The 13,906-nt window shown below is 35.7% G+C and overlaps 1 protein-coding gene and 1 long non-coding RNA gene across 2 annotated transcripts; one reads left to right on the forward strand and one right to left on the reverse strand.

The window, feature by feature from the left end:
• Positions 1-1,625: 1,625 nt before the first annotated feature.
• LOC133799111 (uncharacterized) lies at positions 1,626-9,446 on the reverse strand. Its single transcript, XR_009876319.1, has 2 exons — positions 9,352-9,446; positions 1,626-2,999 (listed from the first exon to the last, which is right to left on the reverse strand). It is a non-coding gene; the product is annotated as an uncharacterized LOC133799111 (long non-coding RNA).
• Positions 6,222-7,604, forward strand: LOC133799095 (protein RADIALIS-like 1). The gene is made up of 2 exons (XM_062237277.1): positions 6,222-6,711; positions 7,379-7,604. Exons 1-2 carry the CDS (start codon positions 6,440-6,442, stop codon positions 7,401-7,403), a joined length of 297 nt encoding a protein of 98 aa, XP_062093261.1. The 5' UTR covers positions 6,222-6,439; the 3' UTR covers positions 7,404-7,604.
• Positions 9,447-13,906: the final 4,460 nt, after the last annotated feature.

Below are 13,906 nucleotides of genomic sequence, written 5' to 3' on the forward strand. Positions count from 1 at the left end.
GTTGCTGGTACACTACATGGAGTGTTATCCAATACATGGATTTTTGGGACAACATTCCTGGCACTAATTGTTTTACTCACAGGCTTACAACTTTGGAATGTTTTATAGGGCTATATGGGTTGTCAGTGTGATTATTTGGTGACACCCGCAACAATTACAATGAGTCATGGAACTAAGTCGCACAAGCATAGAACTCATTTCTTCTCCTTTGTTCTTTTCATATAGCGGTGCACCATTCCCTTCCGGACGGTAATGACTCTTCAGCAACTACAATCCCTTACTCCTGAGAATCTGCTAAGATCACTTCCGTCAACTTGAGGACAAGGTGACTTTTAGGGAGTGGAGTAATGTTAGGAATATGGGATATGGGATTTATGAGCCCTGACAGCTGGTTGCATTGTAGAGTAGAGTACAGGTGGAAAAAAGAATGAAGATTGAGATGATTCTGGAATTGGGTATGAATGTTCTAGTTTGCTGAGCATAAATAAATAGAGAATGTCAGGATAGTAGTGAGGGTGGAACTATTTTGTAACCAAGGGAATTCTTTAGAATTCATTGGGAGGCTTAAGGGATCCTCGAATTTCCCCTTCTATCTTTCATTTTCTTGTATTTTTGAGATTGAATGTCAATAGAGAAGGCCCAATAGCCAATTTAGAAATTAGTTCTTAACAATTGGTATCAAAGATTGAAGGGGAAATTTGAGGATCCCTTGAGCCTCCGAGTGAATTCTAAAGAATTCCAACAGTTACAAAATAACTCCACCCTCACTACTATCCTCACATTCGCAAACTAGAACATTCCTACACAATTCTAGAATCATCTCAATCTTCATTCTTTTTGCCACCTTTACTCTACAATACAGCCAGCTGCCATGGCTCATAAATCCCATATCCCATATCCTAACAGATTGTCACATAAGCTAACTGCTTTCAAATTTGACCTTACTTCTTGCTCTCATATCTTTGGTCATATTTTTTAGAAAAATCAAATATTTTAGGTTCTCTTGGTTTTCTCTGCGGTGTTTTAATTTTATAAATTGAAGAGTGCTTAAAGCGAAAAGTTGAAGCAAAGTGGTTGATGGGATATCAAGACTGATCTTGAGGGCAGCTCAAGATCTAAAGCTGAAAAGAGCTCAGCAATTGATCTGGAGGGATTCCATTTGCACGGTAGAGTGGGATACAGACATGTTGATGAAGAGAATTCATTGAAATTTGCAAAAAGGTTTTGTACAAATTTGATTCAATGTTGCATCGTGATAATCTGATTTGTAACTTTTGATTCTTAGTGGATTTACTCAACTAGACTAGGTCCCATGGAAAAAGAGTTCTTCACCGAACCATGTGAAAAATTCTCATGTCATTTACTTCCCTTTATCTTTTATAGCTGTATCTGAACCAAAGTAAATAGATCTAGCAAAATGGTAATCTTGATACACTTAATGTAGCAACCAAACTTTGAGTTATAGTAGCATACTTTGACAAGAGAGCGTCGGCAATAGTTTATAGTACTCTATAAGGGTAAATGTAATTTTAAATAAAAAAACATTCACCATGTACTTTCGAACGTGAAAAAGGGAGCTGTTCATCATGACATATTGACGTGTTCGGGGAAAAAAACAAGTGAAATTAAAGCAATAAGATTCTCACAAGTTAATATAACAAACAAATCAATACACATTGATTACATCATTGTAGTAGGCAGTAAATACTTTCAATAGAAAAGTAAATCGACAAACTAGAGAATGACATGTAAAAACTCTGCTCTGAAACTTGATTATGGCTAAGCAATCAACAAGCTCGAATGCGACAAGTTTGACTTTAGACTTCACTTTTACAAGAACGACAATAAAATATCATTGCGAGGAAAAGAGAATCCATACCCCACGATATCTTGTTCTTTTCCGACTGAACCGTATGACACTAGAATCAACGTACGGCGACTTGTCATGCAGTCTCCTAAACATACAATATTATATTGTACATGTATGTATGTACGTACGTAGAAAGTTTTCTGCCGCCAACAGCCATTTAAAGGCAAGAAGATGGTTAAAAAAACTTAAAAACTCTTTGCTGATGGATCAAAGATGGACAGATTTTCAAATTGGTGGCAATCAAAAAATGATTAGTAAGTTCTTGTCCTTCACTTTCTACTTCCAAATATCACATCAGATATAATCAATGCCTGCAGTATATTATCTTATCCAATTCGTATATAAGCCACAGAAGTATTATCAAGTGTGAAAGCACCTTCTACATGGCCTCAAAACTTAACTCAACCTAAAATCACATAGCAAATATATCCAATCAATGCTTATCAGTTCTGCTGGAGGCTTCTCAATCACACAAGCAGCAATTCCCCATGCATATCCTCCACATAAGTTTTCTAAAGATACCAATCCTAATTCAGGCAACTAAATCTATCATTTATGTCTTATACTTTCAATTACCTGGAATTTCCCTTTGTTCTAGATTCCACCCACCCTCTCAAAAAAAAATCTTACTTTTCAGCCAAGGTAGATTAACCGACTTTTTTTTTCTCCCTCTAAAGTTGTAGATTCTCTGCTTCTCTCTTCAAACAGTTAGACGTGTTTAATCTCCAATATCAAGTTAATATTCCTAGTACTAAAGTCATTGATATTATCTAAACAATTTGTAGGTAAAAAAAGAAGCCCTTAAACCATAAGAAAGTCCAAGATAATCACCTTCCCCAACTTGTGAGAGAGGACCACTCATAGAGGAATAGTTCTCAAAGGGAAGAATCCACAAACATAGATATTACTTTCTCTTGGTGATTGACTGGATGATAAGGATTCTAAAAATTAGTAGATGGGTGTATTCCAAAGCATCACCTTTTCTTTATACGTATAGATTCCTAGAAAGTTGCTGGATGTAATTTTCAGCTAATGATCACCGATAGCCCCAATAGCCTGTGGCCAGTATCCCATGACCGTGACTTGTGCAACTTGAAAATGCGGGCCACATTATTGTCCATGCCATGACCTATTACATTTTAATCAACAATAAAGTTGCAAATGTCGGGAAAAAGAAAAGAAAAACAATAATGAAGTGGTGAGCATACAGGCCTAATTTGTTGAAGCATTCCAAAGAAGTTGGCAAAAATGACAAGAACATGTGTATTGTTTAAAAATATTAGATTATAGAAGAAACTGCATGAACAAATAAAGGCAAATGAAACTGAAGTAGAATTTTCTATTTTATTTTTAGGGTACAGTTGTTTTCACTAGCAGAATAGCAGTAAGATAAGAAATACACGTAGGTCAGAGGATGGTTCATTTGACTTGCGGAAACCAAAGCTTAAGATTTTCTCATGTTAAGTTAATCTCACTTGATGAAAACAGAAGTTGATTGATTTTAACAACTGTATGATCTTATGCCACCCATTTGTTGTGGTTTTATCTTAACATTACTAGATTGCTGGCATTAACATAATCAGCTAGTTCATGGAACTGTGTCTACATAATTTTGATAAGTAAAGAGATTAAATTTGGACATCCACACTCTAGAACCACAGGATTATCATGTAATGAAAGAATCAAACAGTCTGAATTTTCAACCACCGAATACCATTGCATGCCAATCTTCTCTTAGTTATCTCTCAATATGAGGACTTGGTTTAGTGGATTCTATAATGCGTGAATAGACTAAAATGAAGTCTAGTTGCAGGATATTTGCTACAGACCTATGGGTATAGGTTGGGGCTGCCCCTAACCAAGTTGCAGCTGAAAGCCATGGCATCCCACCGCCTACCTAGCTCTAAAATCTGATGCTTTGTTTTGATTTATTTTTTTTATTCCATAAAGATATGACGTCTTGACCAAGAAAGTGTTGTCATTTTCTTGATTAGATCTGAGTCGTACAACATAATTGACAATCATATGGTACGAATAATTCCTCCATTTCTATAACAAGCCTAATACTAGGACCTACGACATGGTTTTATTTATCGGTGCTCATTTCACTAAAACGGCCAGACTACATAGCTGTGTGATTGAGATAAGAAAGACCTGAAAGCGTCCTTGAGGAGAGAAATTAACGTTTAACAATACAGACAATGTAAGGATAGAGATTAAAATAATTTCAGGAAATTCACCATCTGGTTGGCATTTAAGCTAAACCTTTTCCACCAATCAACTTAAGCAGCAAGCGCTGTCACTAAAACTGATACCAATATCTAGAGCCTTGCAAAAAAAGCATTATTTTTAGAGGATGCATGGGAACCGCTAGTCAATGTAAGGACCGGAGACAACAAATATTCTCATTTTACTCGATCTAAAATTGCCTTTCCTTATACTTATTCTAAAAAGATTAAATCAAAACTCATATTAAAGCTCCTTGCATTAGGACCAATAAAAGATTCTTCTCATTATTGCAGTTAGGATGCGCATGACGAGCCTGATAGCAGTTGGGATATTCCAGTAATCACCCAAAATAATAATAATATTAATTGAAAGTGGAAGGGGGAAAAAACACGAGTAATCGAGGTTAATCTAATGTTACTAGACAAGGTAGGACTTCAAATCACTTTCCCCTTTTACCAAAGGTATAACCAAATATAGCAATAGAAAACAATAACTCTACAAGTAAAGCGAGATAAAATCAAAGAACAAGTCGGCCATCATTACTAAGCAATCTATGTCTCTCCAAGCCTCCTCCATACGAAAGTAAGCTAGAGATGAAAGATAAAAGATCATAAGTAAGTATCTTTGTTATATATGGCACTTTGTATTTCTCAATGTACGTGGAACATCTGTTAAATCAGCAATTAATATATGCAAGTTTCCACCACCCTTAATTACACTTGGCTTTGCTTAACTTGCATGGCCTGGAGCCCATATTCCTTCATAAACTATACTAATATGGTTTGTACAGACCCTTCACCATATTTCTATTATCTATTTTGGCATTTACAAATCTTGTAAAATACGAGTAGTTTAGGATCGGAACCTGGTTCTGATACCAACTCAAAAATGGGGTAATTTTCTGATATATTTTTTCTGTACATAATACATACATTTATAAACATACAAGGCTTCCCTAATCAGTGAAAAGAATCACTTGTTTAAAACAGAAAAATCATATTAACTACTTTCCTAAAATACAAATAGCAGTCAACTAATTAGCTATTTTACAGCTCTACAAGAATCATTCCTAAATCATTAATCTTCCTAAATTAGTTTAATTTTTTCCAACATTAAACAATGACATCGATGCTGAGTTTCAGAGGTTGATATCAGGTCAGTATAGCGTTGCACTTGCTAAGAGATTAAGAACAAATCAAGAAATTATTAACTTGGCTTTTCCTGATTCTAAAAGAGAGTACTCACAGATCTTAATTTAGTTTTAATAGTATCAAGTAAAATAAATATAATTCTCGGTACAAGTTTTCGAGTAGTTAAAAGCCAATGGACACCAAAAGTATCTGCTAAAAGAGGTCTCAACTAATAAGAAAGGGCAATATATGTTGAAATTTTCTCAATCTCAGAAAGATTTTAGAGCTTAATCATTGTACAAACAGAACCTGCCAGCTAGAGTGCTTGTAATGTTGTTCAGGACAAAAGTACATCAACAATATCACCTGTTTAAAGATCACAGAGGCTTTCCTTACTGCAGAACTATTATAGGACAAAGGAAATGGTTTTGGGATGCACACGTGAAAGTTATTTACGTGCACAGAATTTGATTGTGGCTTGATCTTGGGCCCATGTAGATCCTTGTAAGAGTAGAATAAAACAGACGTGTTGATCTGAATGAATCCTGGTAGATGAAAAGGCTCTTCTTAGGGATTTTTATTTGTAAGAACTGGCATGCTTATCTTTTAAGGCTCTAAGGAAAATTACTGTTTTACCCAGGTGGTAGGCAATCTCTAAAAGCCGAACCACGTGAATTTGCCAGTTGAAGTTGATTTGTAATACAAGCAAACGCTTTATAGATTAAAGCGTTCTGACGTACACAGAATCTATTATACTATTTCTGTTTTAATCTACATGGCTTAATTAGCTATACTGCCACGAAATGAATACTAAAGAGAAAGCAAAAATACACTTATTTCTTTATTTATTAATCATAACAGTTCTTGATGATATTGATTCTCCTATATTCTTCTTCTTCACCTTTGTCCTGCTTCATTTTGTGGTTCCTAAATAGACAGATCATTTAAATTTTAGTCCATCTTTGCAAACCAACTGGCGCTACCACACCTTCCCTTACTCTTCTCCCGCTTATAAAAACAGGCACTCCTACCTCTTTGCTCATCAACCCTTGACTTGAGTCTTTATCTCTTCATTTCCTTTGTCAGCCTTCTCAGTATAAGCTTTTTTCTCATTCAACTTAGAAACGTCGTCTCTTGTGCCTCTGGAGAACTTGCACTAGAGCATTCCCTGCTTTCATCGCTGAAACTTCCCTAACAACCAGTCTCAGTAATGGCATCTAGCTCAATATCCTCTCGTGGCTCTTGGACTGCCAAACAAAACAAAGCCTTTGAGAAGGCTCTAGCAGTCTATGACCAGGACACCCCCGACCGTTGGTACAATGTTGCTAAGGCCGTCGGGGGTAAAACCCCGGAGGAAGTGAAAAGGCACTATGAACTCCTTGTGGAGGATGTCAAGCATATTGAGTCAGGCCAAGTGCCCTTCCCAAACTACAGGACAACTGGAGGGAGTGGCCAAGGCAACACAAACGATGAAGAAAAGAGGTAGCAGTTTCAAACTTTCCACCTAAACAGATATATTATATACTAACTATTACTATATTCAAAAAGTAAATATCTTACCATGCTGGCTTTATGAAACCCCACACTTTTGACACACAATGGCACCTCTATAGTTAAAAGTAATCTTTCAACAAACTCTCGTTTCCTCGTCTAACTTCTAACCAATGTTACAAAAAGAGACCTTTCACTTGACTTAATTAGCCTTATCCTACTTGAGTGGAAGGTGGCTATGTCTCAAAACCAGATTTTCAAGTCATTTAATTCGAGTTCCGATTTACATTGATTTAGTCAGTCTTAAAGAAACACCAAAGTACCTTTCAATAAAATCATTTATAATTACTTTTCGCTCACCAAGACTATCTCTCAAATTGTATTCTTCAACTTTAGCCTAACAATGCCTCCTCAATACGCAGTTCTTTCTATGAACCTGCTGGCATAGCTTATGGCCCAAGGGCACTCCTATCCTAGCTCTAAAATGACTGTTCTTCATTTATTTATTTATTTTTATCTTACACACACTAATTATTTCTTTATGAACAAGCACAGTAATCATAGAATGACTAATATCAAACAAACTCAAGCTATAATATCTTTCATATTCGGCTATAATATAATCCTAAAGCTGATCAAATTATGTTTTCCATTGCAGGATGAGAAACCTCAAGCTTCAGTGAAAAGACTGAACCCAATCAGTCAGTCCCCCCTTTTATTAGCAAGAATAAAGAACATAATTTAAAGCTTTCATGTCTAAAAATGTACCCTTATTCTACGTGCATGTTAAGAATCACCAATGGTGTTTCTTACTATATAATCTAGTTGATTTACAGTTCCTGTTGTAAGAGTTTCCTAATGGAAATTATAATTTTATGAGTCAATTGTGTTTTTTCTTTTTCTTTCATCTCTTTTCATAAGCCATCGGACATATATCCTACATCGATGAAAATTTTGAAACAGAAAATATATATATATATATATAAATATATAAATTGAAACAGGAACAGAACAATACAAAGAGTAGTATCAAGAAAAAGGAAAAAGTGAAAGAGTTAGGAAAAATGAGAGATGTCTGAGGGTCTGATTGGTTCGCGATTAGAAAACTGTATTTTTGAAAAGTGGGATTCTGAAATAAAAATCTGAATTTAGTGACTAAAAACATGTTTCTGAAAATGCGATTGGTTCAATGTCAGTAAACTGTTTTTGAGTTTTAAAAAACTGAATCTGTGATTGGGATTAAATTTGAAAATATAACAGATACTGAATACGTGATTGGATTAGCTGAAAGTAAAATTTAATTATATTGATAAATTAAAATTTAATAATAGTGCATTAATTAAATTCATAACAATATTGCATTGTAATTAACTTTGATTTTTTTTATAAATTAAAGTTATATTTTTTTATGGCATGATTGATTAGTGATTTAAAAATTGTATTTTGAAAAAGTATGATTCTGAAAAAAGAATCTAGATTTAGTGTTTGAAAATATGTTTATGAAAATGTGATTGAATGTATTGTCCGTTAACTATTTTTTAGTTTTATAAAATTGAATAATTTTGTGGTAGAAAATCTAAAAATTGAATATGTAATATATATTTTTTATTTTTTGTATAATAATAATTGAAGTGAAAATATTTTATTTATTTATTTGTTGTAATTTTTATTTGATCAATGAATTTTTTTAGAAAATATATTGTAAATTAGAATTAAATTATATTCTGTTATATGATTTTATAATTAATTATTTTACTAAATTTATATGGATAAAAATTTTAAAAAGTAGATTGACTTGTAAAATTGACAAAAGAAAAAAAAATCAAGACTGTAAGAAAAATAAAAGAAAATTAGCAAGAATTTTTTTTTTTTTAAACTCAATTTACAATTTGTGGACTTAGAAAAATATTTTACTTTGTTAGCTATTTTTATTTTATAATATTTAACTTTTAGTATAGAATTGAAATGATAAATTTATATTTATTTATTAATAGTAATTTTTTTTTGTAATCTATATTTTATAAAATATTTTATCATTAGCTGAATTTTATTTTAAAAAATATATTATAAATTAGAATCAATTGCATCCCTTTGTATAATTTTACAATGAAATATTTTAACAAATATATATAGTTATGGAGGTGAATAATAATTTTAAATTGAAGAAAATACCCTTTTTATTAAAAAAAATAGAGTAAATATTTTTACACTAGAATTGTAGAAAGAAGAAAAAAAATTGTCAGTAAAGAAAAATTATTGTACAACATAGCACCTTAAAAAAAATGTAAAAAGTCTATTAATATATAAATTAATATTATTTATTAGAAAATAATATAAAGAGAGAGATAGAGAAGCAAGATTCATGAGATGAGCCTTAGATGAGATGTTATGAGAGAGAGAGAAACATTATGAGTCCTTGAAACAAGTGGTCAGGAAAAAAAAAAAAAAAACAGAAAACAAAAACAAAAACGTGAAAACATCATTTCCTAAATCCTTTTATAAATTAGAATTTATTTTTAAAAATAGTTTTAAAAAATGATAAACCAAACAAGAATTTTGTGTAGGTCCCACAATTTTTAAATTTTAAAAACATAAAATCAGATTGGAATTCTATACCAATCACACCCTGACCTAGCTTCGGCCATGGGAATGGGAGTCAATTCTGATTCGAGCTTTCGAATCTGGTTGATACTAAGAATCCGGACTTGATAAGAGTGAATGAGACACTTTTTAATCTTTATGGCATTTTACACATAAAAATAGGCGGGAATTATTTATTTATTTTCTTTCAAAAATAGATATGTACATTTCCCGGGATTAACAATTTTGACACATGGCTTTCTTTCTTGGCTCTCACCCTGTGGAATGGACCAGCCTAGCCAGAATTTGGACCCCTAAACAAGGCCATACATAATCATCACATAAAAAGCTTTTTTATTTTTCATTTCTCAAAATCTCTTCATTTTTTTTTTGAAGAAAAAAAACTGGCATATTCCTGAATATACTTGTCTAAATTTTAATTTAATAAAAAATACTTATATGATTGGGAACTAATATATGCATTTATAGAATATTGGAGAAAATCACTACATGGAACCACTTATTCCTTAATATTGGATACTACTACAATTTGGACATCAACCATTGGCCATGAGAGGTCGGTTCCACTATAACCAACTTAACACATGTTCATAAGTCGGTTTATACAGAATCGACTTATCATATATTTTAAAAGTAAGCATGGGAGGTCGGTTGCGTGGAACCGACCTATCATGTGAACATGGTAGGTCAGTTCTGTGTGGACAAACCTACTATGTCCTACTTTGCTGAAATGGTAGGTCGGTACTATGTGAACCAACTTATCATGTCACATTATTATTTATTTTACATTATATGAATTTTAAAATATATTAAATTATTTAAATTATAAATATATATATATGTAAGCTATTAGTGTATGCAATAAATGTAAGTGATTTATATTTAGTAATATTACATTATAATATTTTGAAGTATAAATAAATGAATTAAATTCAATTAATATATTTTAAAATTCTAATAATGTAAATTTTATATTTTTTAATATTACATTATAATTATATTTTATAAATAAAAAAATATTTTAATTTAATAATATTTAAATTTTAAAATAAATAAATAAAAACTTGATAAAAAAATAGTATCTTAAATAATTTTTTAAAGGACATGTTAGTTCGGTTCCGTGTCATTATAGAAATGCATTATTAAAGATACTCTAATTTGTTTTATATTATTGAAAATTTAAAATATATTAATTTATTTAAACAATACTGTTGACCAGATTTTGGTCAACTGACACGGAGTCAGAACATGCTTGATGTGAATGAATGTATTGAGAAGAACGTAATGACAAAAAGTAATAAGAACACAATATTTTTATAGTGGTTTGGCCCCAGGATCTGGTAATAACCTACGTCCACTTAGACTGTTATTGATATAAGAATCAAAGGAGTGATCAAAGAACAAGGGTTCAATGAGTTTCACTAACCTCTGAAGAACAATACAATATTCCAAGGAGAATTACTCTAATCTCAAATAATTCAAAAGCCAAAAAGTATGATCAACGCTGGTCGAGTATGATCAACATTCTAAAAAGCTTTTAAAAATTCTTTATCCTCACCTCCCCATTCTTCTGTTTGCAGACATTGATGCCAGATTTGTGGGGAGGTGAACGACCCATCGACGACGATCTTCTCGCCCAGCTGCTCGAAGGCAAAGAACAACTGGCCGACCGAGTCCACGAGATTCCCTTCTCACGATCCTCTTCCAGACCTCGTCCTTCTCCTCCTCAAATGGCCCGTTCCAAATCCGTAGGCAAGAAAAGACCTGAGTCTGACGATAGTCCAAACCTTTCTGCCCAGCCTGATTTGCAGGCTAGGGCTCCCTCAACCAGCGGTCGAGACAATCCTGTTCCTGACCCTAACATCCAAATTAGAGCCCGCCCCCGCCATCAGAATCTGCCTGATGTCGAGTGGTATATTTCCCCGACCAGCGTAGTGACCCTTCGGATGGTTGCTAACTATTTCAGGAAGTATCCCCTCACAGGGGTTTCCATCAAAATTCCTGCCGCAGACCAAAGGGCTAACCTCCCCGGAGGTATATACAGCGCCTGGTCTCGGTATCACATAGAGGCGGGGGCTTTCCTCCCTCTACGTCCTTTTTACCGGGGGGGACTAATTATTTCGATGTCGCCCCCTTCCAGATTACTCCAAACGGATATAGAATGCTGGCCGCACTCTATATCCTGTACAAACTCAAAAAATGCCCAGAACCTACTCCCCACGAGGTCAATTATCTTTTCGACCTTAAATCCAACCCACAGCAATATGGGACGGGTTTCTTCCACCTCTGTCACCAGGAGACAAACCGGACGTTCCTGAGTGACACTACGCACATTTCTAACGTGGGGCAGTACAGTAAGGAGTACTTCCTTACTCCGGATATAACCAGCAACAACCTGGCCTTCACCCGAGGAGGTAAGTACCGTCTTTGACTGATCGATACTTTTAATCAAGGAGTTTCCTTTCATTTTTCTCAAACTGTACTTTGTCTTTCAGGCCCATGGTTACGTCCGACCCCAACACCAAACATGGTGTTGAGGTCCAATAGACTGGCCAGGATGACAGACGCAGAAAAAAGCATCAAGTCCCTGGTTACTGATGAAAACCTGAGGCTGTCTGGCCTCCTGGCTCCTCGCCATGAAACAAGAGGGTCCGTGGTAGCTGATGCCACTGCCGAGGGGGTTCCCGAGCAGCAACCTCCTACGTCCCCTCCTCGAAGGAGGCCGACGGGGGTTACAATTAGGGAGCCCACGGGAAATCCTTCCGCAGAAAGGCCTTCTGCTCCCCAAGGCAAGGGGAAACAAAAGGCCAAAGAGCCAGTTGTGGACCTGGGGGAATCCTCTGATGAAAATGGTAAAGTTATCTTGCTTTTAAATAGCTTGCCAATTCTCTGTCATTTGTTTGACGGGGAGGGCAACTTTACATATACTCCAAATCTAGGGCCAGACTTCTTCATGCCAGATAGTGAGTGTGTGACTAATATAGTCAATAGTATAGCGACCAGTAGTTATAGCTCAGGTACTAACTTTGTGACCTTCTTTTCCGTTGAATAAAGAGTTTTCATCTGCCTTTATCTTACCCTTTGTATGTTTTTACTTGTATGTAGATATGGCCACTCCCAACATCTTCGACCTGTACAATGCTGAGGAGGAAGAGGAAGTTCCTCAGCTCCGGCGAAAGTCGTCAAGGAGACAGGCCGGCGAAACAAGCCAGAGACCGGCCAAGAAGAGTCGAACAGAAGACGTTCCCAGGGATGTGCCAGCTCGGCAAACTTCTACTCATCCTCCGGCTCCTGCTGAGAAGCAGACTCCTCCTCCCCCGCCGAACCCTCCGGCTGCGACCACCAGGGAACAAGACAAGCGGGAAGAAGCTCTTGGGACCAAACTCTCGAGCCATGCCTTATGAGCAGCTAAAGACCGCCTCGCGCACATCGCGAAGAACGACCGCGTCAAAAATGCACTAGTCGAGGCAGAGAGTATGGCAGTCGACCAAATCCTGAACAGGACTCTGAACGAAATAGCCAGCGTAAGTGCCTCTTTATCTCTTAGGCCTTAGTCTTTTATTCTTTGTAATAGGTTCTAACTTTATCTCCTGTCCTCAGGCCTTGCTGTCTGCAACTTCTGCTCGTACCCGCACCCAAGCCACCATTGAACAAGCTCGGGCAAAGGCCATCGAGAGGCACCAGGTGAAGGCAGCCGAGGAACTTTCGGCTGCAGAGGCCAGGCACGCAAAGGAGTTGGAGGCGCTGGCTCAGCAGAGGGATGCCGCGGTGACAAAGCTACAAAGGCAGCTATAATAAAGCAGAGGGAGGAGTATCAAGATGCCAGCCGCACCCAGTATCGGGAAGTCAAGAGATTGGAAGAGGAGCATAAGTCCAAAGACGAGGCCATTGCTATTCTTAAGGGCAAAGTAAAGCAGCTGGAGCTTGACAACTCCAAGAATCTGGAAAGATATAAGAGGACGACGCTCCAGTGTTTTTACAATTTCTGGAAACACAATCAGGGTGCCGACTTCAGCTATCTTTCAGAAGATGTCAGGACTGCTGAGCTGGCTCGCTGCACTGCTCAACTGGCTGAAGAGGAGGCAAGAGTCAGGGTCCCTGCTTCCCCAAGCATTGCTGTCGTAGAGGAAGAAGGAGTTGCTGAGGATGCTGCCAACCAGAATGCTGATAAAGACCTTCTTGCTCCCAATGCCTCTTGAGCTTTTTTAATATTTTTTCCTTCTTTTGATTATACGACCCACGGGTCGTGATGTAAAGACAATTCCTTTTTTGAATTTCCTGCATGGGCAGCAAACCTTTTCTTTTATTTGAACATTTACATCCAAGCAGTGATGCTTGCGGTGTAAGAGATTATATCATTGATGGACCCAAAACGGGTATGTTTTAAATATTTATACTCGCAAGCGCACGAATCGTATTTATAGAATAGTTTTCGTGTAAGCACGAGATCGAACCCAAAGGAGTTGTCTAAAATCAAAAAGAAAACTATTTTAAATCAAAAGTAATAAATTCTAACCTAGCTCCAAAGATTGATGAGTTTTAATAGTATGAACATAAAATAAAATATTGAAAAATAAAGCTATTT

This window comes from Humulus lupulus, chromosome 1 (genome assembly GCF_963169125.1).
Source record: "Humulus lupulus chromosome 1, drHumLupu1.1, whole genome shotgun sequence".
Lineage (NCBI taxonomy): Eukaryota > Viridiplantae > Streptophyta > Magnoliopsida > Rosales > Cannabaceae > Humulus > Humulus lupulus.